Genomic DNA, 27,913 nt, shown 5'->3' with positions numbered 1-27,913 from the left:
AAGAATTATTCAATAACACCCTGAGCTTCCTGTACTCTGAACATTTTATGCAGTATTATTTGCTATTTTCTTATAGAAGGATGACGTTTTAAATATTTCTTTGGTGGTTAGATGTGTTCAGTTTAGTATACGTTTAGGACTCTGGAAGAAGGACTGAAATAATCCCCTCAGATTTAGTATTTTGTTTTTACTTTGATTTTATAAGGCTACACTTGAGTTGCTACACTAACATATAATTTTACATGGATATACTCCTAGCAGACTTTTACCTGGATTCATGCCACCAGCCTGTACTCATCTAATCACCAAGCCACCTTGCTTGTGGAAATAAGGTTTACAGTATTTCATTAGTACTTCCTAGAGCATCAAATTCTCTTTAGTATAGCAAAAAATCTGGAAAAATTTATTGTAAGAAGTGGATTACTTGCTTTAAAACATGACAGCACAATCAATTATGTGATCTAAACTAGCAGAAGATCTGACAGTAGAAAGCAGAACACTAAAAGACAAGCCTCCTGTCAAGATAAGCTGTTTGTTATCCAGTTTGAGGCTGGAAATCTTATTTCTGCATTATCAATATTGCTCATTCTTCCCTTGAAAAATCTGCAGTTGCTTGCTATAGCACCTGGTTGTCAGTCTTTTTATCTACCTCAACTTTTGTGACACATATTCAAAAGAACAGCTTAGAAGAACTGGAGCATATGAATTTATAATATTTTTTCTATTTTATTTTCAATGCTGCAGGTAATGACATCAGTGTAGTGTTATTTGGCTTGTTACTCTTGAACTCAGCCAGCATTAAGAAGCTTCTTATGTGAAGCTGTCATCAGTAGAGATGCTTAGCAAAAAAATTTCTTACAGAAAACTGCTTTAATCCTCATGCTTTCCAAGTCAATTTTATTTACTATGTCTTAAGGATCTGGAGTGGATGTCATGCTGATTATGACATCCACTCCAGATCCTTAAGACTTCTGAGCAGTAAATACATGTCACAACAGCAATCGTGATGCATATTACATGGTTCTATTCTAATTCACCGAGTTTGTCAACACAAGAGAGATGATGAGAGCTTAATGGACAGATCAGAAAATTCAGATGTATTTATTACTGTAAGTAATGCTGCTCTAGATGAGAACAGAAATAATAATAGGATTTCTTCCTGTTAGAAGATAGACATACCTAACACATTTTTCACATATTGAGTTCTTTTCCAGGAGACACATTCGCTTTGATGTCTGAAAAAAAATTGCTTTACATTATTCAGAGAAAAATAAAGTTAATGTCTCCTGTAGTAGCTTCCAAGGTAGAATGTTGCTTCACAGAACAGCTATTTCTTCATATATTCCAGTCAATGGTAATCCGGCAAACTCTGAAATGCTTAGGAAAGAAACTAGTGTACTTCAAACACTGTAATTTTCCTGTTTGCCCCGAGGAGAATCTTTTTACATTGTTTCTGGCCAGCAGAGACTTTGTAGTTCCAAGAACAGTCATTCTACCTACTTCCTTACACTTTCAACAAATAAATGAAAAGCTCAGCAAATAACCATAATAATTTTAAAAACTGAAAAACAAGTAATGCAAAATAATCAATAAACCAACTAAGAAACTGTGAGGACAGATTGGACAATTTCTTTAACATCTTAGAAAATTCTTCCAAGTTCATAATCCTAACACGTGGTCACCTCAAACCACAGTCATTATCTTCTCCAGCCAAATTTTACAATATGCTCTAAATGTGAGAAATAAAAGTTACGGTTATATTGCTTGTGAAAGGAGAAATCACTCCAGGTCTTAGAAAGACCACAACCAAAAAGCACCCTAAAATTATTTTCCCTCTTATTATTAATTCCATCGTAGACACAGGTATTGATAAAACCCTATAGCCATATGGATTGAAGTCAAACCACCTTTGACAGCTGAATTCCACAACATCTAGGACTTCATCACCCAAAGCACACCAAGCTCCACTCATGGTGGTAACAGGCAAACACAGACTGGCCAACAGAGTTCTGCTCATGCAGCAAATGGCAGAGTGGTCATTTCAGAGGAGAACGTTCACAGGGCAGGAAAAGCTTCCTGGCAGTTACATTTTTTGGGACATGAAGGGGGTCATTCAAGGCCAGACCTCCTGTCCCCACTAATTACAAACATGCCAGTATGACACACTGAGTAGGGAGGGTATTGATGGATGACAACATGATTAACTTCCAATCTTTTTCCAGTTTGTGGGAGGAAGAAAAACACGTACCCGAGGCCACAAGTACAGAGCCTGTGCCAAACCAAGGTCACGGCGCTGACACAATTTAAAGGCGTCAGCAGCATCACAGCACCGGGGGATTCCAGCCACCACCACATTTTTCAGTGCTAACCATGAACAGCAAAGTTGGATGTTGGTTGATAACTCAGAAATTTAGTCATTAAGCAGTGGCTTCTGGTCAAAGACACTGCCTGAAACACTTATGATCATTCCTTCTTCAGAAGTCACACATGGTTTCCACCAACAGACTTTATCAGCAAAGACTAAAATCCAACATGGTTGCAGAGCTTTCAAAGGCAAATGAGAGTCATCAGATAATGTACTCTTACTTGTATTATTTAGGCCACAGATGTTTGCTCTGAGCTATTCTACTGAAATCCCAAACTCTAAGGTTAGCAACTGCTTTTAAAATATAAAAACAGAAAAATGAGCCATGGCTGAAAGACTCAAAACATATTGTCTCTTAGTAGGCTTTCTTCAGCAGTTTATCACTGTATTTTCAACAAATTCATCCTCCTGCTAATTCACTTATCTTTAACCCTCAGCCCTTAGTTCTTTCTGGCAGCACAGCACATTCAAGCTGCACTAGAACTAGTTCTGCAACATCACTGCAAGGTTTCAGGCACAGATGTAATGATAAAGATCCAGCAGTTAAAGTTTGTACAACCAGCATTTCAAAGGAACCACTTTTGTACTCCATAGCGTGTGTATGTATCATGGAACATGGCTAATGACCAATCTCTTCTCTTCTTAAAATAACAGATAAAACCAGTAATATTTAAACTGTCTTGCTTCACCTTCCTGTTCTTGGAATTTTTTCCCTTTAAAACCTTCATTGGATAGTCTTCCCCCTTCTTCCCAGTGCACAACAGCATTGATTTACAGTGATTTGATACAAATTCTTTCCTTCTAAACATGCACCCTATTCAACCCATCCTCCTACACAGACTTAACCAAATCTCTGATGTTTTATTTTGCCATCATGTAATTTGATGTGCAATCTTCTGTAAGATCTCAATTTCAGCTGAATAGACAATCCTATAAACACCCTTTTAAAAGCAGATACTGACCTTGAGGTGAGGCTGAAGGAAACAGCAAATCCAGGAAGGAGATGCGAAAGAGAAAGAGTTAGAGTTTGTGAAAACAGAGTCCAGAGATAAAGCAGTTCAAGAATAAAGGACAAAACAAGCAGATATAAATCAGGTAATGACACACAGACACACAGTCATTCACAAACACAGAGCTGCATGTTTTATAGACATCTAATTAAAAAAAAAAACAACAAAACAACAAAAAGAAACAAAGCCCAAGAAAAATAAATAATAGAAAAAAGGACTTTTAGATTAGATTACACCATTTCAATTAGAGGCAACTTTCTATAGAGAAAATAGTTTCCAATATGTAACAGTTCTTGGAAAAAGAAAATAAGCCATCTTACAAGAAAACTCTGGATTTACATCACATCATTAGCAAGTACCCTTCTTCCAGAATTCCAATGAACATTTTGAAAATACAGAGTTTGACTATCTGAGATGAAACCACGTTTCCTTTACGACATTTTCTAAGGGCTTATTTTCTCTCCATGAGCAAGACATGACATTTTTTCACTTTTCCTGTAGATGATCCCAACTTGTCTAAAGGGACTAAACAGAAAGGAAAAGAAAAAAACAAACCCAACCACTGAGTAAAGTCCTCAAAAACTGAAGACTTGTTAAAATTTGTTCATAAAAGCTCATCTTTCTTAATTTTGATAGTGAAGTCACCACTTCCAAAGAAAAACAAAAAAAGTAGCTGCCTCATTTTCCTGCATATAATTCTCCTGTATAAGGTGCAATCTAAGAACAATAATGACCAAACAGGTATTTTTTTGACAGTTCTCTCCAACATTGTTCCACAGCAGAACTGACCAAGACAAAATGCTGGAGTCCCCTGTATAACATGAGGTCCCATAGGTTCATTATTGCTTTTTTTTCCCCCAAATGTCTCCAGTATCTTTCATAGGCATCTGCTGTCAATTTCACTGATAACAGCAAGGTAAATCAACAAGGAACCATAAGCACAGATCTTTTCAAACTGATTTTAAATTTGATAATTTTCAGTCTATAGAAGAGAGGCAAAGGAAATCTTCTTCTGTCTTAAGTAGCAATTTGGCTTTGACAATATTTGTTGTACTTCTCCCATGGAAAAATTTCACTCTAAAAAGGCAGGATATGGGCTGGATAAAAATATTTCTATAGGACAGGCTAACTGCAATATTCTTTATTACTCTTGATATATGGAGGTATGTAAATAAAATTTGAAGCTGTTATTTATGATATAAATTTTACTATCAGCTGTGTAGGGTATTGACTTTGTACAACCAGCTGTTGTTGGTCTGTAACAGGTTAACTAGTGCAAAAGTACTTTTCTTTGGCTTCTGAACCAACATTCTTCCAATCAAGCTCTTCAAGGATAGCTGTTGTAAATGCTGCATTATCTGGGGATTTGAGGGAAAGATGAGATTGTAAAATGCCAAATACCACATTTCAGTGTTTGATCTTGACATAACTTACAACGTTCCAAAAGCCTTGGTTAATTCATACTGAAAAACATGTAAGTAACAATTCTGACTGAAATCCAAGACTACAAACAAATTTAACAAAAGGGAACAAAAGTGTAAAAATAAACAGTTGATTAAATATGGAATAAATATAGTAAGGTGAAAAAATTAAGATTCTCATTTTCTGTTTCAGGGATCCTTTGGTTGTGTTGTGATGATATGATATTCTTTCTCCAGTTTAACAGTGAAAAACATACAGGCTACAACTCAGAACAGCTCAGTGGAATTTAAATAAACCATATAGTTCTTCCAACTGCTATTAAAGGTAGCATCTTTTGCTGGCACAGGATGAAGGCAAAACAGTATGTACAACACTATGCTGAAGTCATTTGCAATTGTCTGTGTGCTACAGAAGTATTATTTAACCAGCTGCATGGTTCTTAAACAAAGAATAATTATTGCTACATCTCCATTTTGTTATGGAATAATCCTTTCTTCCAAAGAAAAATACATTTTCTGTAATTGCTAGCCTCTTTTCCAAATTTTTGTTACAGAGGCACAAAATATTTTTTTAGAAGTGTGGACTTTTAGAATAATCATATTATTTATCTAAATAAAAATAAGGACTATGTCTGAAAGCACATTAAAATTAGAAAAAAAAAACGAACTGTGGTGTGCTGTCAGTCAAACTAAAACCAAGGCAGACCTGAAACTGCCAGCTATTGGGAAGTAAATGGAAATCTGTCATGGACTGGAGCTGAAGCCTCGGGGGCTGTATCAGTGAAATTGAACAGAGGAGCACAGCAAGCATCTGCCCCAGGCAGCGGCCCCAGCAAGCAGGATCAGATACATACAGAGGCATATTCATTACAGAGCAAAATCACAAGTTTTAGTTTGCACTCCTTCCCTTCAAGCAAGAACACACACTTGTAGCATTCCTTACAAGATCCAGCAGCAGCGCTCCTGCCCAGCCCCATTAACTGTGTACTCCGATGCAACAGTCACACAGGGAGACAAGACAATTGTAATGCCAACTGGCAGTCTCAGAGAAACCCACTTTCTTTTCAAATATCACCCCATTGTTTTAAAGGTAGAGCCAAATTTAATCTGAGCACTGGGTGCAGATCAAAAAAATGAGATGTGAACGCTTAAGCATTTTAATTAAGAAATCTGTATTTTAAAGGCTGTTGGTTATTCCAGCTACAATTTTTTCCACGTGCTTGTGTATTACAGGGAGTGGAAGAAGCCTGTAACATTTGTCTCAGATGTACTAAGGATGTAGTTTATGTAATGATTTTTCAGTCAACCTTTAAGTTCCCTTTGTTTGGCAGTGAGTTATTGTATATATTTATTACTCTGTCACTCCTTCAAAGCAGTCTGACAGGGAACAATAGGCATTTGATCTTCTTTGTGTCTGTCAAAGCAGAAAGGCTATTTATGTTTACCCTTTTTGACACGTTTTCTTGATAAAAAGAATGATGGCTGGTCTTTTCCTTTTTCTAGATTGGGATTTAGAGGAATAGGGAAGAGATGGAGAGGCACAGACAGAAGGTTTGTGTGTGCATCCATGCACGCATATATGCATGGATCTAAGAGCACAAACCCAGCCACAGATGGCCACAATGGAACACTAGAATTACTATTTCACTGCTTTATTGGCAATTACTGCATATTCCTCTTGTTCTTTCTCTACTCCAAGAGAACACCGAGATCTAACATTTTTATTTTTACTATATCACGTTATATAAAAGAAATCTTGGGGTTTTTCAGTCTTTTCACACCAGGTTGTGAGTATGGATATTGCTCAAAGATGTTTACTGAAACAAAGCTACAAAACAGTTTTTGAAGAGATGTAGTAAAGGCAGGTAACAATGAAACTGATATGCAGACTAGGCTCATTATTTACATGATGCTCTTTCTTCTCCCGTTTATAATTATTTTAATTATTTCACAGCTCTTACACTCAAACTGATCTAACAGCTGGATTAGGAAATATCTGCTAAATAAAATCCATTATTGCTATAATATAAAGCAGATGACAACTCCTATACTCATTACAGATAATAGGCATGAGAGGGAGTGCTTGAAAACCACCTTGATTTAATGATAAAATCAAGCAGGACTTCAGCACTACAGAAAACTTGGCAGGCAAGAAGCCTTCAAAAAAGCTCACAGTAATGCTTCTCATTACTGGTATTTCTCTAGTGCAGGGTCCTTCCTGGAGGATCCAAGGTCAGATCCTTAGTCTTAGATTAGCAGACATACCATGCTTTCAGCCAGTCCACTGCTGAACTGGCAAAGGAGTTGGTCCATACTTCTGTGGACATGATTCACTCTGCTTAACAGTGTCAGTCCTGCCTGCTGAATGTAAATACAACACCAGTTTAGATGGTTTACTGAGGGGATAACACAGCAAGCTCATTCAGCCAGTCATGTGCCAGCCCTGACCTCTCACCATGTCAGGGGCTGGACTAATTGGGGTTCTTTGACCTTGTATTTTAGAACAGCTGTTTCTGCAATATCACAAAGCTTCAGTTTCTCCCAGTGTCGCTATTGAGAGCCTCTACATCCCGAAACACAGGAAGAGAGAAAGAATGGGAAATAAAGGACAGTTAATTGAACAAATCGAAGAAGGATATCCCATTATATGAAAACTGTGAGGATGGATTGAGAAGTCACTGTAAAATTACTGTGACAGTGTTTTATCTGGCTCTCTCTGCAGATGGATTTGCAATTACTGACAGTGACCCTGTATCTTGCTTTTCCTTATTTAGATGTAGGTTCCAAAAGCGGTTAGTGAGTCTGAGTGCTGCTCTTACAGCACTTTAACAAAGCTTGACTTCCAGAAGGCAAACACTTGCTTTCTGAAAAGCAGTATACTTTCAAATATCTCTAAGTTAAATACCTGTAAGCAAATGTGCCTTCATCTTTTATTCTTATCTGTTTAAAGAAGTTATGTTGATATTAAATGTTTTCCTCCTGTGAAGCTTGATACGGACTTCAGGTGTAATGCTGATCTTGTATGAAGATAAAGCAAGATTGAGAAGAAACAAATTACTTGTTCCTTTCCTAGCTTGGAAATGATGAAAATATTCAACAGATCTGTGTGCTCAGAGGTGGAGCTGGACTGACTATGGGCCTGACCACTTCTTTCCATTACAAAACTGAGTTCTCAGTTGCTTGCCAAATATTAAAAAGTTGTGCTGCTATTTCCCATGATAGGTTCAACCTAACCAGGGATTTTTGTGGAAAATTTCAGCTGTGTCCTTCACAAAAGGCAGCATTCTTATGGAAATAAAATTGTAACATAAAATTGTATAAAACTGTAAAATAAAATTGCATTAAATTGTTCATATATGGTTAAAGAGTGTATCATTTCACATACTATGTCAATTAAAATTATAAGGCAATCTTCATTTCAGAATATCCTAAGTTTTGAATGATTTACCTTAGAATTTTAATGTTCATTTATGCTACAGATTTTTGAGGGAAGTGGATGAGAAACACAACAACAACAACAACAGATTCTGCCTTGCAATAATACCATGCAAGTGTAAGATAAATAAATTTTCTTTTATGTTTTATGGCAACAAAATGGATTGAAGTATTTTAAAATAATATTTAATTGTTTTAGGTTTTCCAATGCCTGAATCAGAGTTCAATGTATTTTTGGAGGACTATAATCAGTTAAGATATACACAGAATTATAGCCATACCATCTTTCAAGGTTAACTTTAATGGTGATGATTATGACTTTATCAACACCTTTTTTTAATTTGACACCATATCTTTTACTTTAAATTATTTATATGCCTTGATGTGGTTCTTGCTTAGGAATGCTCTAAAAAACGATTTAAAAATTCACAGAAACAACACCAAAAACAATTATTCCAAGGTATGAGTAGCAGTTTGAAAGTATGTATTTCAGCTTCAAACTGTTGACTTAAGCTTAGGGCATAATTTACCAGTACAGTTTCCTTTACACTATTCTAGGAAACTGTAAAGTTGATGGAAAATACAGCTAATTTCTCTCTCCATCTATCCTTCACAGAACACTACACAAACATATCTGTCTTAAAGACAGACAAAATAAGATACTGCATTCTACTGTCCACATTTTTCAGCATTCTCCTGAGGTCCCCCAATGTTTTTAATCTTTCATTTACTGTTGGGAAGAAATATTTAAGATAAGGAGTATACCTTTTGGCTTATACAAATCAAAACTTGGAAGGTTTCTTCTTCAAAAGGGCATCCTTAAATTCTTTTCAGGAAAAATCTCCAAATTCTCTTTCTTAAAATAGCCACTAATTCCAGCTGTCCTTAACAGGACTGCTGGTATTCCACAGCTGAGTGCTGTCTCTGTCTTCCCAGAGCAATGTTTCCTTCAGGAAAAAAAAAAAAACAATCCCTGTGTCCTTGCAAGAACCACCTATCTTACATAGTGAGCGTGCCAAATGAAAATCAATTTTAAGCCTGCAAATGGAACGAGCACTTCCATATATATTCACTCAGTGCTCACTTCTGAAGAAGCATATACAGATATAATTCCTGCCACCTCTCAAGTACAAGGTTTTTATTTGCAGAGTATGTGCACACCAAAGTGTGTATAAACTGCTGTATAGACTGTGTATGAACTACTCTGTGTTTAAGCTACTCTGAAGGCTCTGATGGCCATGTCCCAGATAGGGAGCCCTTTTGTTTGCTTGTTCTCTTAATACAGGACAGTAAAACTCAATAAGAAGTCAATACTGACCTCTATCAATGACACATTTTAGAATACTTGAGGAACACTGAGTTTTAGCTGGTTCAGGCAGAACTGGTAGCAGGGATCAGAACCAAAGGTTCAGCGAGAGAATTAGAATTAGAAAGCAACAGCTTCCGTTAAGTTGAAATCAGGGAGAACAGCAGCAAACTTCCTTTGGACTGTGGTCACAACCAGCACTTGTACTCGAGGTAAGCAATCCTGTTAGAGCAAGGCAAAGAAGCGGCATTGCAGCAGCCCCAGCCAGCAGCAGCAGCGGCCACATCGCAGCCCGGAGGAGGAAACAGAGCCTCGAGGGCACTCACTTTCCCAGGAAGTCCCACACAAACCCCCCTGCGTGTTGCGGTGCGGGGACCGACACCTGGTGGGGAGGGTGCAGTTTGCGGGAGCCGTGCTTTCTGAGGAAAGGCACGGTCACAAACACACCCCCGGCGGAACAGAACGGAACAGAACACAGCTCAGGGGAGCAGGAGGGGGAGAAAAAGCAAGGGAGGAAACAGAACACAAAATAAAAAGTTACAGAGAGACAGGAGGTTATGGGATGGCAGTACAAAAAGCAAACGGTTAGTTGCACAGGAAGTGAATAACCAGACAGCTACAAAACCTCTACACCACCGCAATAAGGACAGAAACAAAACTTATGGGGCTGTTCACCCACAGAAGAAATGTGGACTTAGGGCCCACCCTCCTGTAAGAAAAAGCAAAATCCTCCCCACAGAGAATACACATTAATGAGCTCGTGCTTTAAACCTTGTGTTAACTCTAGAATATTTTTCAACTTTTGCATAGCATGCACCATACTTCACACATTTTTTGAATATCCTTCATCTGAAAAGCAATGTCTCCCAGTCAGTAATTGCAACAGTTACTGAAGAGTGGAAGCATTTCCCTCTTTATCTTGACTTAATCACAAGGCAGCTTTGCTCGCACTGAAAAGGTTAAAAGAATATTTTTCTGCTTTTAATTTTATCTTCCTCTTCTTACCATCACCTCCCTAACAGGCAATACATTTCTTCTGTGGATGAAACCGTGATACCATTTCTCTCTCCCTGACAGCATATGGTCTAGTCACATAGACTAGCAAAAGAGAAACCTACAGGGAAGAGAGACTATCTTTCGAAAAATCCCATTTTTTTAGTGCAACTTTTCTCTGTATGTGACTTTTTTCTTCTTGTCTTGCTGCACATGGAACACTGACTGCTCCTGATAGGCACAGCAATATTTGCTGTTTAGCTTGCTGACAACTGCTACTGTAGGCACTAAGGCTTGATCAGCTGTAGAAGCATTAGAAGTCAAGATAATGTCTAGCTCACTCTGCATGGACCACAGTTTAGAAAAGATGTTTAACAGGCAAAATTACCTTTTTTCTTTCTTGGAAACCAGGTCTCTTCTAGCCCTAAAACATGCATGTAACATGCCTGAATATATAGTTCAGCCACAAAATAATATTTTATGAACAAGTATTGTAGATAAAAACAGGACCAACTCATACATGAAACAGCGTGATAAAATCTCTGCTTTGTGCAAAAACTCACAAGAAGAAAGTAAGATTTCAGGGAATAGTTGTTTGGGGGAGCAATTGAAAACAGCTAAGGTCAAATAGAAATTCCAACAATTATTTAGAAAAAGAGAAATTACCAGTCAAAACCTCACCATAAAGTATCTGGAAGTTCCTATTTCTTTCTCCAGTGTCGGGTTTATATTACAGTTTCACCTGAAAAATCATTTCAGGTGCTGATACTTGGCTAATTCACCACACTAACAGCATCCAGATTAGATCTCTAGATCATGAAGACGTTTTCTATTTCCACTTAAGAGTGGTTATAGAACATGAATATTCTTAGATTTTTCTCTTCCCCTTGATTTACTTGGCTGCTGGCATTCACATGATAACAAAAGAAAGCTTTTCTTTTACATAACTGAAATACCTATTCTAACTACTAGAAATAAGAGAAAACATATTCTATCTTATCTCAGTACTGGTAGAAAAGTTAAAAAGAGAAGAGGACCACTCAATTTTTTCTAAGACTGAGGATCAGGTGGTAAGAAGGAATGGATAAAACTGAATAGTCAAAGTATTCACCAAATTGTTACAGAATAGTATCTAGTCATTTGGGGGTTCTATGTTTTCAGAGTAAGACTTTAGTCTGTGACTGAAACATCAAGAAATTACCATGAACATGACAAACAACAACTGCTTTGCAGAAGTCTGGAAGTGCATCTTTTCCAAAAAAAGTTTGCTTTTTAACTCTTTGAAGATGGTGCAATTGCTTCTGTCAATAAAAGAGAAGGAGACCCATCCTAATTTCTCTTCTTTGCTATTTTTCCTTTGTAGACGATAAACTTTTTTGTTCATAGGACACTTGCGACTATTCATTTTTTGATGCTGCAAGTCAAATCATTATTAATTTCTGAATGCTAATGCAAGAAAAAAGTCAACTTGCATTAAAAGCATATGTAAGAGAATTCTCTTCCTGCCATTTTAATCTCATCTAGGAATCAGGCTGAGGAATGATGCATATTTCTGACTTTCTTTTTCTAAACAGTAGTTACTTCTCCACAAAAAAACCCAAACAATTAAGGCACTATGAATATATTTCTTCCCCCTATCTTACTTCTGATAGAAGTTTGCTACTTGTACCTGTTCCCTGGCCAACTTGCCTGCCCAAAAGAGCATAACATGGGGAATGTCACACCGAGATGGGAACCGAAAAAAATCACACAAATAAGTGACTTGTAGCTTTTTTTATGTCTATACTCACTCAACAGTAGCAGCCTGAATGTTCTGCTGATTACATTATGTACCAATGGGCTGAACAATGCATCACTTAGGGAAAAAGAGAAGACATTTAAAAAGAATATATCCTCACTCCTGGGTGTTCAAGCTTATGCCATAGATATGAAGAATTTTGGTTAAACATAACAACTTAAAACTAACAGGATGTTGTTTACAGTCACAAAGAGAGAAGAAGCCCAGCTGGCAAGCTGAACTGTTCCAGAGCTCTGTACATTTCAAAGAAAAGACAATGGACTCCTTAGAAAAGAGTTTTTCAAATCTTTCAGAGGGGCCCATAATTTGACAATCAGCAAGCCATGAAAAATAACCACTGATTGCAGAACCTGAAATGTCCTCCAATCAGTTGCCCTAATCTTCCTGACACTAAATTGTAGAGTAGTTAAGTAGTGAAAAGACAGAAAGACTATTCTGGCACAAGAAGAACAAATTTCCAATTTGCTGCTCCAAGTTAGTGATTTTTCATTGGGAATGGTAAACAAAAGCCCCACATAGGTATTACTGCCCAGAAATTTGCTCTTGGCCCACTGTAAGATGAGAAAACAACAGAACACAGAATCTAATTCAGGTTTTTCACAAGATCTGTTACTTATATTTTTGATACAAATGTCATGGAATCATAATAAATTTTCATTTTTTCTTGGGACATTATTGTCTTCAGTCTCCTGGCTCCAAGAGAAAGATGGAAAATGCTGAAAAGTGCCGAATCAAGTTTTGCTTGGACAAAAGTAAATCTGCTTTTGTGAAGTAAAGGCTTCACTTGGGCCAAAGTTTACCTGTATCCCTACCAGTACCAAGTTATGAGGCCACTTGTCAGAAGAATCTGAGAAAATAGTAACAGAAACTCTGAAAAGGCAGTTTTCTTATTCATTTTTGTGAAAGCCATGTCTGAGGAATTGATTGTATCAAAACAACAAACTGTTTTACAAACACACAAAAATTTCAGCAGCTTTTCCTACTCCCTCCATTCCCTCACAGCTCTATCTACCATTCTACCTGTATCAGCCCTATATTTGTGTAGCCAGGTAAGAAAAAGCCTTTCCCTTACAACATAGCACAATAAAGGACCAAAGACAGAAAAACTCTAAACAGACCTTTCCAAAAGAAACACTTTAGGGTTTTTAAGCCAAGAAAAATGAATTATCTCTAACATTAGTCAGCTGTTTTGCTCCTCTTCTAACTTTACGCCATTCTCACCTTTCCAGCTCTGCTATCTTCTTATCCTTGTCATTCTTCTCATTTTCCATCTCTTTCAGGATCTCCAGAAGCCGATCCACCTCAGCCTGAGCCTTGCCAGCCTCCTCCCGGTAGCGCGTTACCTCCCGCTCCAGCTGCTGCAGGCGGTCACTCAGCTCGGGACTGGCCCTTGCCTCCAGGGTTGCCTCATGAGCCTGGGAGAAAAAGGTTCAAGAAAAACCACTTCGTTCACACGTACCTATTTCACAGATACTCTGAAAATTCCAAAATGTTATCTCTGACAATTCTAAAATGCTGTCTAGATACCTATTTCGAAATGGCAAGATTCATTATTACACAGGAATATGCAAGGCCTGTGCTATTTTAAATATGGGGAAATACTCTGCAAGAAAATAAAAATCTAAAACAAATTTAGTTTTTTAAATTCAGCCTAAAAAATACATTACTTTAAATCTGAAACAGAATTTTAAAAAACCCATGAATTATGAAAAAAGTGTTAATTTATTTGAAAGAAAAAAAAAGCATGTGTGAGTGTAAAAGTTCCTAAAGTACACTTATAAAACAGTGATAGTACTATAGATTCAGTTATTTAAGGTATTTCTAACCTACTTATCCTAAAAAAAGAAGTCACAGTTTAATAGCCTTCAGTAACTACATCACTATGCAAAGTGTCAGACCTTTGCACAGATGGTGCTGATGTGCTCAAGCCCTTGCCAGTTCTGTGAGCCACACAGACCAGGGTTCATGAGTATGGCTACTGAAATTATCTTTGCTTAGTTATCTAGGAAATAAATTTTTCAAAATCAGGCTATTGGGACAAAAAGCACTTCCAGACTGAGGATGACATGATCCCAATGAAGAGATTCTTTGAGGAGGTTTTTCAATGGCTTGGTTTGTTACAAAAATCACTGATTTTTTAGTAAACCTAATTCAATAGTTGTCAAGCATGTAAGAGACAGGAAGAATGCAGTATTCATGCTGGAAGTTAAACCAGCAGACTAAGGACTATCCTTTTTCTCTCATCCTGCTCCTCTGCTCTTGGATCTTGAACTGCAATTTGTCAGCAATTAAAGCTATTTCAGAATTGCTCAAAATTGCTTCAGTGAATAGCAAGTTTGATGGAGCTATTCTGCTGATCAGGATTGCATGCAAAAGCCCAGGCCTTGCTCTCCTCAAAACAAACCTACAACAGAAAATAAACCTACCGACTATTCTCCCCTCTGTGTGCAGCTGTGGAAAGTTGTTTTACAAACTGCCAATGTTCTGCTCCAAAGCACACTCAGTCTAGATCTGATAGTACAGGATTCTGTTGCTTTTAAAGGCAATTGGAGAGTACTACAGCAGTAAAAATCTCAGTGCAGGAAGCTGCTTCTTCCAAAGAACCAAACAGCAAAATTATATTTGGCTAAATCTGTTTAGTTATTCAGTAAAACAAGACTGGAGGAAAATATCCATTCATTGACTCCAACATTTTTGCCTTGAAGTGTCTAGTTTTTAATTAGCTTCTTTAGAGCCAAGGCCACATTCTAGTATAATCCAGGAGATTTGTGGAGCAGAATATTATGGGACTGTGGAAAGTCTTGATGCCAGTCTTTAATGGGACTGACCTTGGGATGGATCTGGGTTTCCCAAACAAAGGAAAGGCTCATGTTCCAGGGCCTTAGCCCTGCAGCTCTTGTCTGAAGGTCAATACTAAGCTTTTGTGGCTTTCTTTTGTTTAAAAACAAGAATTCCAGAAAGCTGATTAAGCTGGACAGTATTTTCTCCTAGAACAAAATGCCCAGCAACTCTCCAGGTCTCCCAGGCAGATGGGGCAAGAGTGCCCAATAACCAAAAATCATGGAAGAGTGGAACCCTTTCCCAAGGTAATGCATTTAGGAACACTTAAAGGGCTCCCTGCTTTTGAGTGACTTTGCAGTCAAACCCTGACACTCCTGTGTCACTGAACTGTAAGACTGAAAACCCTGCATTCTGGGCTTCTGGCTGAGACCTGGCCACAAGGGCATCCCTGTGAGTCTGGAGGCCTTTTGGAGTTAGGGCTGTCACTGCTTCCAGATGCCTTACTGCCCCATAAGCACTTCATATTACACACCCTTGGAAAGGGCTCTCCACAGCAAGGGGAAGTGTAATAAATGCCCTGCCAAGAGGATGCAGACTCCAGGAGGACGTGGCAGCAGTGAGACTGACAAGTGTGTCAGCTCCATGAACAGCTGTGAGCACCAGGGGACATACTTGGCTTTGGAGCGAGCATTGGTGGGTGTTTCTGAAATGCTTTTTTGGGATTTTTAGCCTGTGGAAATCTGAAATACTTTATTTCATTTCCTTTTCAACTACACCTTAAATTTCAAAAACCCCCTCCAATCTTTCCTTCCCAAATAGAGGGAATTGGGAATATTGTTTTTGGGGGCACCTACATATCGACTGAGGCCATCTGTATTCTCCTAAGAGACACTGCATATAGAGTTAAGTCTGGTTTTCACCAGACAGAGCCTGAGTTCTTCTGTACTGGATTTAGGTATGTTTCCAACATCTCAATTTTTTTTGTTTTAACAAATACTCCTCCAGGCTCTTTAAAGTCATCCAAAATACATGATCAGATAATCAAGAAACTTCTTTTAAAACAAAACAAAGTTAGGCTGTTAGCCTGGCTTATTAAACTCACTAATTCAAAGGAAGTTATAAGACCTAATGCAATTTGACTGTCAGAACAGTCCTGATTTATTTTATTCTGCTAATAAAAGCATCTCCACAACAACTCAAGACACTACTGAGAAGAGGAAATAAATTTTCTTTTCTAGAGAATTAGCCAACAAGTCAGTGTGTCTGGTTCTTATAGAACCAAAGGGCTATTTACAGGACATAAATTATTAGTTAAGACATGTAACACATGTTATTTGTATATAATGCACGTAAGTATGGATACTTTCACCTAACACAAAGAAAATGTTATGTGATATGCTGTAAACTGGAGACCACTTCCTGCACTGTGAGTTATTGACTGAGTGACTTTGGTCCATTTTCTGGGTTTTGTACAAAATATGTGTTTCTTGACCGTATCTAAAATCCTACTGGATTCATTTACTGTATAAGAGAGAAAACCAACACATTTAGATTTCCCACAAACTCCCATCAAGATCTGGGACAGATGAAACTGGCTACTTTCCCTGTGCAAAATAATTAATCTTGGTTTTTTCCTTTAACCAAAAAGCTACACACAAATAATGAATTCCTATATTCACAGTAAAAAAAACACCACATACAACTTGTGCTGCCCATCAAAGGGATACAGAAATTCCAAAATAAGTAGTCATTTCATTTTTGAAGCAGAATCAACATCTGAAGTGACAAATGCACCAATAGTTTCTCCTGTATTAAGAGACTGCAAGAAGTCTATTTCATAAGTTTGACTTCCAACACTGCCTAACACAGCATTTGTAAATCTGTTATCATTTAATATAGCTACAAACAATTGTGATGATGCATAAAAGAAGTATGACAAAAATTAGATAAATGTAGAAAGCAGCCTGCTGAGGGTGAAGGGAACACTGCACTTTCTCATCTCTGCAGGCTATTAAGTTTACCTGATTAGAGGCTATTTAAACCCTTCAGTTGTTACTCCTGACCCTGTCATTAACTCTCTGTGTTCCTGTGTGGCATCAAACAGGTGAATTAAAGAGCACAGCCAAACTCACACACTTCATTCTGCATTGATCTGCATAAGAAACAAGCACATTTCAGCTGGAAAGCAGCACCCTCTTAAGCTCTGATTTTATTAGCAAAAAGCTCCTATGATCAGTATTAATCTTTGCCAGTGTGAATTCAGTTTCAAATACTAAATGTTCAGGACTGAGAATAGTTTAAGTTTACTACTCTGGATATGTTCTCCCAGTTCTTAAGAGGGACTATAAACGAAGAAGTGGTTTAACAGCTTTCTGCTTTCCTGCTCTCATTTCCCATCTGGAAAGTGGTAAGTGATGGGGTGACTGCTTCAGGTACCTACAGAACATAAGAAAGAGTGATTGTTTCTCAACGAAATAAATGTACTCTAACTTCTCCTGCTTTCACAGAAAATCAGCTGACAAAGCCAACTTCTACAGCTAAAACAAAGGTGACCAATGTTTCATAGAAATACCCAATATTTACAGATGGAGAGGAGTGGAAGACAAAACATATTAAAAAGAAATTTCTAAGTTGATATTTCTTGTGCCAAAAACCTCTTTTTTAAGAGGTAAGATAATCTTACACAGCTTAAAATGTGCCAGAGACAGGGAACATAACAATAGCACAGACCTAATTTAAAGGTTCTAAAATGTAAATTAAAATCCCAAACATTATGACCAAGACTCCAAATCAGTATTCCTAAAATATTAACTAAATCAAACAGCAAATAACTCATAGCAAACACTTTCTACTTTTACCTATGAATTGAGACAGTAAATTCAGTTTAACATTTCACATACAAATGTTGCCAAGAACTTTTGGCCATGAAGTAGAAGTTCCCAAGAACCTGAAATCCCATTTTAATCCACCCTCCTACCTCCCAGGGAGCCTTGTATCTCCTAAAAATAGTAGATGCATACACAAATACAAAAATATATTATGATTATTTACTGCAAAAGACAAACACTTTACCCATCTTCTGTGCTTTTCCTAAGACAAAGGCAGAAATTCAACTGATAAAACATTTGTACTGTCTTCTATAGCACCTTTATTAGTTTTAACAAAATTGTAAATTTAAAACACAACCAGGCTTTTTCCTCCTTTAGTTCCAAGGCTCTACGCACCCCAAACTGTAAAAAAATAGCATTTTGAAAAGGAAGTAATGGAAGTAAAACGCTCAGGAGATTCTGTGATATACTATGTACTGTAAACTTGAGTCTGTCACAGAGAGTGCTGTCTTTTAACCATCTCCACATGGTTAGTCTTTGCTAATGGAACTGCAAATTTTTGACACTGAATAAGCAAGTGTTCAGTTGGAATCAATTCATAAACAAATTATTTTCTTTATGAAGAATCATAAAGACAGGAAGACACCTCAAGAGAGGCAATTTCCATTACTTTAAAAAGTGATCTCTTCAGAGAGATACAAGTTCCCAGAGATGTCATTAAACATTTGCTCTCTTTGGATTCAAACCAAGACAGAGCAGGCAAAGTTAGGAGGATGCCCACAGGACATCTCTCTTTGTGAGTGCATTTACAGGACATCTCTCTTTGTGAGTGTATTTACAGGTCATCTCTCTTTGTGAGTGTATTTTAACTTGCCCACTTGCCTCCTCTTATTTGGCCCTTACTCACCTGGCCATAGGTTACTACTGTTTTACAAAATCAGGACATAACTAAAGACAGACATTTAGTACCAATTTTTGGATATTCTATGCATGGCTCTGTAAGTCGCTTATTCTTAACATTAGAAGAAAATTTTCCCCAATTTTCTTTCCTATGACAGCATACAGATGGTCTGTATGCCTCATAAAAGGAGAAGGGGTTTGGCTACAGAGAGCCAATCCCTACCATGAACGTGAGCAGATAGCCATTGGCCAGGTGAGCTGGGTGGTACCCAAAACCAAGTTTGGATGTGGAGTCTTTGGAAAAGCCTACATAAAGAGCTGTGGGCAGCAATAAACTCTCTCTGCTATGTGAAACCCCAGTGCCCTGTTGTGTCTCTGTCTCCCCTGAAGATTAGCATGACACTTCTTGTCATGCTAATCACAACTAATCACTTCTTAACACCATCAGTGGGAAATAAAGATGCATTATTATACCTGTTGTGCAGGGGAAAAAGCAAAATGGAAATATATCCTGCCTTATTCACTCAATGCTTTCCTACTATTGAAAAAGTATTTTACCATCTTACTTCTCTAGATGATTATAATCTCTCATATATATCTGGCTCACTCTTGGAGCATTTGTCATGCAATATTGAAACCAGCAGGACTTTAGCAGACAATAATTTAGTTATGAAATGCTATACAAATTACCTCATAAGGAAAAATGAGAAAAATCACACTGTGTGACACTGGCCATTTCCTGAATTTGGAATATTTAGTTTTTCAAAATAAGTGTTATCTTCACAAGTTTTTCTGGGAGGGGTAGAGTAGGTAAGGTTAAATTCTTTTAGCTGTAAGAATATCAGGGAGAAAACCTCTCCAACTTTCCACTACATGAGATGATGCTGAGATCATCATGCACCATCATCAGAATGGAACATTAAAAGTTCCATCATCAGAATGGAACATTAAAAGCCACCACAGAATCATAGGATGGTTTGGGATGGAAGGGTTCTTGAAGATCATCTCCTTCTAATCTCCCTGCTGGGAGCAAGGACACCTTCCAGTAGACCAGGGTTGCTCAAAACCCCATCCAACCTGGCCTTCACAAAACCTCTTGTACCTTATCCTGTGTGTTTGCTATATCATACTAGAGAATAAAATACACAGTTTTCTCCAATACCTTCTATGTTCTGACTCCAGAGTAATGGGTCTCAAAAAGTTTGCATGCTCTTAAAGATTTTCTAGAGAATATGCTCTCCTGACACAAATTCTTCTGCCTATTTGCACCAAGTACAATCTTCTCGTACTGTATCTCATATTCTCAACTCCTTATTGACACTATTTAGCCAGGTTTAAAGAATTTCTGATATGGGATGCCACAAATACTGAACAATTGCAAGCCCCAGCAATGCTCTGACCCTCAGATAATGATTGTCAGGATAGACAACTCCGCTTACCCTGAACATTGCCAAGAGTAACACAGGTATCAGGCTCCTTAAAGTTCTGTAACACCATTTTTTATGCACAGAGCCACAAAAGAAATCTCTGATGAAAATCACCTTGGATTACGTAATTTACAGTGTCCAGATATTATTACACAAACGCTCCTTGACAGGAGTGCTCTTTGACATCAAACAGGAGGCTGGAAATAGGATCCAAAATTAAACTGACATTGTACCAGTGAGCTGAATGGTTACACAAGGTTTTAAGCAATCTTTCAGTTGCTGCAACTTAGTTGTTATTTCTAATTGCTGCTGTGCCCAGTGTTACAGAACCCTTTCATGCATGCAGCTTGATTCGCATGGAAATTCCACCTTCTTGCTCTGAAAATGCACAGACAATGGAGATGATAGAAAAGCTACAAGACATTTCAAGCACCAGCAGCAAAGGGAAACAAAACACTGACACAATATTAAGCTGTCCAAACAAAAATGCAGTTAGACCAAGGCAGTCAAACACTGAAAACATCTCAGAAAGCTTTTTGGAGCATGACTGGTCAGACATCCCACTGCTTTTTGTTTGTATCCATACTGTCCATACCCACTATACTAAAGGAATTCACCAATACACTCTGTGTTGGCCCAACTATAGAAGCACAGGTGAATACACATGCAACACAAAAAATTAAATGCGCTGGCAACAGCCTCTCAGATTGCCAGGGAACTTACTAGCTTGGATGGATGACTCAATAAAACTTCAGGATGCTAAAGGGAGAGAGAAGATAGGAAAAGATGGAGAAAATTTGGGATAGGAACAGTGTGTGAGAGAAAAAGAAAAGATGTAACAAGAAGAGAAATAAAAATAATAATTGAAACATTAATTTACTAAGACGACAGAATCTTAATTAGTGGTTCTAGCATGCATTACTAACTAGCTTCTGGAACATGAGAAACATGGAGAGTTACCCACATGCAAGTTCCAAATTTTATCTTGAATTTTTCAGTTCAACAGATTTGTCCAGTCCCCACATATTTAATGCAGTTCTTTGTTTGGGTTTACAGATGAGTTTCACAGATTGAGAAGGACTTTAATTCCTAGTGCTTCCTTTGTATCAATTTCAAGACAGCTGAATGGTTTAGAAAACTATTTCAGTAACTGCTACTATCTGAATGCTGAACACAATTTTCCTTTTAATTTTTATTTAAACAGGAAATCCTGATTTCCCCGGCAGCTTTTTTCTTTCTATGTTGAATATATCATTTATTGTCCCTTCTTCAAAAATAAAAAAAATTATCAGCTGAGAACAAAAACCAGCCTCATCTGCCAATATTATCAGTAGTATTTTCAGCTGTGGGAGAAAATCCATATTCACAAAATAAAAAGCAGCACAATCTGTATTAGACTAGCCAGGCTAATTCTTGGGAAAGAGAGAATTTGGATCAACACTTCATTAAGTATTTTTTTTTTTCTGTTTTTTTGAAAGATACTATCCTCCTGAATTTGAAGAAAGAACACCACAGCAGAAAAAAAACCCTGAAAAACAACCTCTGAGTAAGCTTGTTGAAGGTAGAGGTATTTTCCTGGCAGGGAATCTACTTTTTCTGGTGAAAAGTTCCTAGAACTGCAGTAAGGGGAAGCTTATTAACATAAGGTTTTGACTCTTTTTCCTTCCTAAAAATAAGGAGTATATCCATAGGGAGAAAAACTATGCACTGGAAATGAAGATGGACAAAAATCCACTCATCTTTCCTGGAAAAACTTCTAATATTGGTTGGTCTCTCCCAGATCAGAAAAACAAAATGAAACGAAGTATACTGGCTGGGAAAGACAAGATAGAAAATACTGGGAAAATAGTATCCTGAAGAACAACAAAAGGAATTTTTTTTCGCTATAAAAATAATACATTAAAACAGTAGTTTGGACAAAGATTTTCCTAAAGAAAAGAAAAACTACCACAGAGCATAATGGCACTTCACAGGAAAAAAGGGAGAGAACCTCCTTTTTGTTATTTGCCTCTAATGATTCCATCTGAGCCAAAATGAAGACAGGACGCCAGGCCATGTAAACTCAACAGGGATTTATGAGCTGCTTTCAGCCTTCAGGATCTCCCACTGTATATCCTGCTGGCAGCAGGATGACAGCTAAGCACAGAAGCAGTGAATATAGAATAATTAGAACATTAAGCACACAGATTTGCATAACCACGTTATTATTATTTGAAAAAAACAACTCCAATATGAAAAACACTGCAGTTTCAGTTGCTAAGTCAAAGATCAATATAAAACACTCATTAGTGAAAAGAGGAATAGCAACAAGAAGTGGATACTTCAAATGAGACACTGGAGAGTGACACAGAACTAAAACCAATATCAACAACTTTTCAGCACCCTTGCACTCTGCCTGGTTAATACTTTTGTTTAGTGTAACATTAATTCCCTTTTACAGAAGAAAAGGAAGCTTGCATGGCTCACAATTTCTCTGAGTCTTGCTGTTTGTAGGTTAGCAAGAGTTTTTTGCAAAGACTACCAAAGTATTTTTTATTTAATGGCTTAACAGTAGTCCAGCTCAGTCTCTTCTGCCAGCTTCCTAACTTCTAGGGCTAATAGATTTGACTGGAAGTACTCAAATTGTTCACTGGGAATATGAAGCAAGGGAAGCAAGACTGATGTTGGACACATCTCCATTCAAACTGTGAGGGAAGAGCCCAAAAGAAAAAGCTTTTAGCCATTTACTCTTAAGGAGCTACATGAGAGTTTCTTTCCTGCATGTGTCTCATGCAAATCTGCACTAAGATAATGTAATAAACCTTAACAGAATGAACCTCTAATTCAGTTTTACACTGAATGCTCTCACGTAGCCATTAGTTTTAAGGTTAATTATGACAATTATTTGGAATTGTTAATAATGCAGAGGTATAAAAACAAGTTTTTAGAAGCTTTAAAATGGAGCTGGATTATCTGTCATAATTATTTCTTATTTCATCTTGAAAATGTCAAACTGCCTAAATAAATATCTACAATGCATTTAAAAAGTGAAAGTCTTTAAAAATATTTTTTATTCCGTGCAAGCTACAATAAAACACACTAAAGACTTAAAAACAGCTGGAAGAACAGCTTTAATAAAAGAAATATGTAAACTTACTATAGGTATAAAACATATTCAAGTGAATATTAACTGTATTTTCTCAAGTGACTGGAAGTTACTCCACATAGGTAATGGTAGGCTACCAAATTTTTTTTTTGGCTGCAGAACTGAAACCATCCTGACCATGATTTAGGTAGCTTCTTTGGATGAGGAGATGCTCTAACAACCTCTGGCAAATCTTAGCTACAGTAGATTTGTCAACTCGTTACCAGGAACACAGGGTGAAACTGCAACTCATGGCAGAGAATTCAATGAAAGGTCCTTCAGGTCTTCTGAAATACCTACTGAAAACATCCTGTGAGACCAATTACATGTGTATAGCTGCCTTTTCTTGCTACTGAGCTCTGTTGATGTTTAGTAACAGAACAGTTGGTTTTGTGTGACAGAATGAAACAGGACAAACATGAGTCTAGATATGCATGTACAGAGTTTCATTTACACTGTTCTCAGGTGCTTTAACACCCACCCTGCACCCACACAACAGGAATTCCAAACAGGTCTGAAATGATGACTCAAAATCACACACCTCACAGGTAGAATATTTTCATTTGTTTTTTGCTTTCCTCCAGGCAGGGCCAACCCTGTACCTGAATTTATCACATTAACTCCTATAAGCATTGATAATAGGTATGTGAAATGTTTAGTTGTTTTTTTTTTTTGGCTGTTACATCAATTTAATGGCACAACTGCTGCTACAAGCTGTATTGAAGCAGACTAAAGCCTCAGACTCTTAGTAACTGTAAACAAAAAAGCCAAGAGCACTGTTACTGCATATAAGTGAAATGAAAGCTTAGCATAATTGTCTGAAAGTCACTTTCTGATAGGCTTAGCTTGTAATATGGTTTGCATGGACACTCCTTCACAAGTTTTGCTGAAAAGAAATTCAAAGAATTTGCTTCTAAGACCCCAAGTTTTCTTTGTAGACATGGGCAATGTGTTTAGAACTGTATGCTTACCACACATATATAAACATGCACTAAGATTACCTTCTTCAATTGTGTTTCCATCTTCAAACATTCTTCCTTTTTCTGTTCTAATGCAATTTCCAGTGTCTTGAGTCTTGAATCTTTCTTCAGTCCTGATGAAGCTAATGATGAAGCATGTTCCTTAAGATCCAGTAATGATGTCTAAATTAAAAGATTTGAAATAATTATCAAGTAAGTGACATAGTTCATTTCTTTTCTGTCTTTATTTTCTTCCTATCCATTCACACTATGTTCAGGTTCTAATTTAAAATATTTTTTCAGATTGTTTGTGTCATTGACTTAAGACAGCTTGAATTAATTCAGGCTTTTGGGATCAAAATAAAATCTTCTCTAAATTAATTTCAAAATAGTTTTTAAAGACAGACAATTCTGTAAACTGGAACTTGTGCTCCAGTGACACTTATATTTTAAGAAAAACTGGTTTTCAAGAAAATTGTATTTAAAATCACATGTGGTTAGAAGATTTAGCCACTGAGAGAGTTGAAAGCATTTCTGTGTACAGCTTCCATGGGGTGAAATTGATTCATGCCACCTTACTGCAAAAGACATCTCAACTTCTTTTTCACTAAACAATTTTTGTGTTTACTTTTTTTGCCCGTCAAATGCTGATTTCCATGTAGACAAAATCTTGGTGCTTTCTGGGTACATATTTGTGCTGTTTTACTTTGTCTGAGTTTTGAAAGAAAGACTGTAAATACACAAGAGAGGAATAGAGAACATTTATATTTCTCTCATATAATTAACGTAATTTGTCTAGCCAACTGGCTCATTACCAACAATCAACCTAATTAATCAAAAAAATACTTGAGAGTCTAAAGAACTGCCTGTGTTGTTTGCATAAAGGAACAATCATTATCCTCATGCTTTTGGCACCCACAGCTTTGATCAGCCTCTGATCCTTCCTCCCTCCACTGAGACAGGCACAAGCTTGTTCCCAGCCTTCTGCTGTCTGTCAGCACAGCCCAGTCAATGCCATCACTGACCAGCAGTCAGTCACTACTAACAAGATTAACTGTGCAAACAAGGGGATGGCTGCTATCCCTGAAAAGGTGGTCCTGAAACACTGATGCTTTGCAAATTCTCAAATGATGTACTCTACCAGATCAGCTTTGTTGAAAGACAATTACAATAAAGGAACAGTTTTCTTCAACTCAAATGTAACACAAACAGAGACAACAAATAATTCTATCACAATAGATTTGTGTTGCTGGTCAACCTCTTTCTCTGTGAGATCTCCTTGTAAAATGCTGACTCTCTCTTTCAGGTCCTTAATGTCTTTCTTGTAGTTGTCGATCTCTTCCTGTTTTTCTCGTTCATCTCTGTCACGCTGCTCCTTTAAACGCTCAATGGTCTTTTCCTGACAAAAGAAAGCACTCTGTGAAGGAAATTCCTCTTAGTCAATTCAGCTTCTGAGGCTTCCTATCACAACACTTCTGATACATTTGAAACGAGGAGAAGGAGTGTATTGCCATTTTCTTTTCTTTGCAGTTGTAAAGATCCTCAAGAAAGAGAAAACTTGAGAAATCTATGGACTCACTGCTGTGAAATAACAGCACTGTGAATACAGGATTCAATACTGTGAATCTCTGGATCTGTGAATGTTCATGGTGCTGTTACAATGCAATCCAATTCATCAGGTTCTGATCATCAAAATTAATCTAAACCAGGATGTATTACATATTGCTTCCTGACTTACTGAAATCTTATTTTTCTAATATGTACCATTAAATCAGCAGCTCTTCAGAGAAGGAGTGTTTTGCCTATGTGACACTGGGATTTATATACAGTAAGAAAAGGCAACAAAATAACTTTTCAGTATAACAGGTATCAGTGAAGCTTTGGATATCTTGGAATCTGAAAGGATGCAAACAAATTCCTCAGCCTCAGGTGAAGTTTAACCACAGTTCATAGACTCTCATAGACTAAAGGAGCTCCTCTGGGAATCATGAAAAAACATATATAGTGCACCCAAGAAGGTGTGCCACCAAAAGAGAATGGGCCAGTCTGTCTCGGAGCCGGTTATCTCCCGAAAACTGACCATTTAAAAAAGTCACTTTATCAGGATAATCACAGCGGTGCCCGCCTCGCCAGGGCGTCCCGCAGCGCCCCCTAGCGAGCGTCGGCCCCGCCCGGGACGCGCACTTGGGCACCGGATCGGGATCGGGATCGGGCACGGCATCGGGATCGGGATCAGGATCGGGAACGGGATCAGGATCGGGATCGGGCACGGGATCGGGCACGGCATCGGGATCGGGATTGGGCACGGCATCGGGATCGGGCACGGCATCGGGATTGAGATCGGGCACAGCATTGGGATCGGGATCAGGATCGGGAACGGGATCGGGCACGGGATCGGGATCGGGCACGGCATCGGGAACGGGATCAGGATCGGGATCGGGCACGGGATCGGGCACGGGATCGGGCACGGCATCGGGATCGGGATTGGGCACGGCATCGGGATCGGGCACGGCATCGGGATTGAGATCGGGCACGGCATTGCGATCGGGATCAGGATCGGGAACGGGATCAGGATCGGGATCGGGATCGGGCACAGGATCGGGATCGGGCACGGCATCGGGATTGAGATCAGGCACGGCATTGGGATCGGGATCGGGCACGGCATCGGGATCGGGCACGGCATCGGGATTGAGATCAGGCACGGCATTGGGATCGGGATCAGGATTGGGAACGGGATCAGGATCGGGATCGGGCACGGGATCGGGATCGGGATCGGGCACGGCATCGGGATTGAGATCGGGCACGGCATTGGGATCGGGATCGGGCACGGCATCGGGATCGGGCACGGCATCGGGATCGGGCACGGTATCGGGATTGAGATCGGGCACGGCATCGGGATCGGGATCAGGATCGGGAACGGGATCAGGATCGGGATCGGTCACGGCATCGGGCACGGATGGGAACTGGATCGGGATTAGGCAAGGGAACAGGATCGGGCACAGGATCAGACACAGGATCAGGCATGGGCAGGGGATCGGGCACAGGATCAGGCACGGGAACGGGATCGGGCACGGGATCAGGCACGGGAACGGGATTGGTCACAGGATCAGGCATGGGATCGGGCACAGGATTAGACAGGAGAACAGGAACTGGATCGGAATCGGGAACGGGCACAGGATCGGGAACCGCATCTTGGCACGGGGCAGCAGCAGCAGGAACTTCCCAGGGAACTTCCAGCACTTCCCACACTCACTTTTTCTGCCAGTGCTTCTTCCAGCGTGGTCAAGGCAGTGTCAGTGTTTGTGGTGTCAGCCTGCAAGGATTTCACTCGATCCTTTAAGCTGCTCATCTGCTTCTCCTTGTCTCTCAACTGCTCTTGAAGGTTTTCAATCTTGAACAAAAGAAGCCAATTTTAAGACAACAGCAAGAAAAAAACATCCAAAATCATCTTAGGGTATATTAAATGATCAAAATTATTCTTAAAGCAAATGAAGCCTAGTTCTTATAATCCTACCTCAAAACATCAAGTGATGTAATCAAACCCATCAAATAATAACAAGGAATCT

The 27,913-nt window shown here is 38.5% G+C and overlaps 1 protein-coding gene across 18 annotated transcripts in view; it reads right to left on the bottom strand.

The window, feature by feature from the left end:
* The window catches only part of ERC1 (ELKS/RAB6-interacting/CAST family member 1), a 275,891-nt gene that overhangs the window by 146,489 nt on the left and 101,489 nt on the right, over positions 1-27,913 (bottom strand). For 7 of the 18 annotated variants that reach the window (XM_085569038.1, XM_085569040.1, XM_085569034.1 and 4 more), the window contains 4 exons: positions 27,601-27,738; positions 25,606-25,746; positions 24,390-24,530; positions 13,550-13,743 (listed from right to left, as the gene is read on the bottom strand). In XM_085569038.1, coding sequence (XP_085425164.1) covers positions 13,550-13,743; positions 24,390-24,530; positions 25,606-25,746; positions 27,601-27,738 — 614 coding nt within the window. Of the gene's footprint in view, positions 1-3,327; positions 3,340-13,549; positions 13,744-20,987; positions 21,024-24,389; positions 24,531-25,605; positions 25,747-27,600; positions 27,739-27,913 lie in introns of all 18 variants that reach the window. The other 11 variants (XR_014951968.1, XR_014951965.1, XR_014951969.1 and 8 more) reach the window with 3 other exon arrangements.

The sequence above is a fragment of the Lonchura striata genome, chromosome 1A (genome assembly GCF_050655825.1).
Source record: "Lonchura striata isolate lonStrDom1 chromosome 1A, ASM5065582v1, whole genome shotgun sequence".
Classification (NCBI taxonomy): Eukaryota; Metazoa; Chordata; class Aves; order Passeriformes; family Estrildidae; genus Lonchura; species Lonchura striata.
The sequence above is the reverse complement of the archived record's forward strand: the minus strand, read 5'-3'. Positions and strand labels throughout refer to the sequence as shown.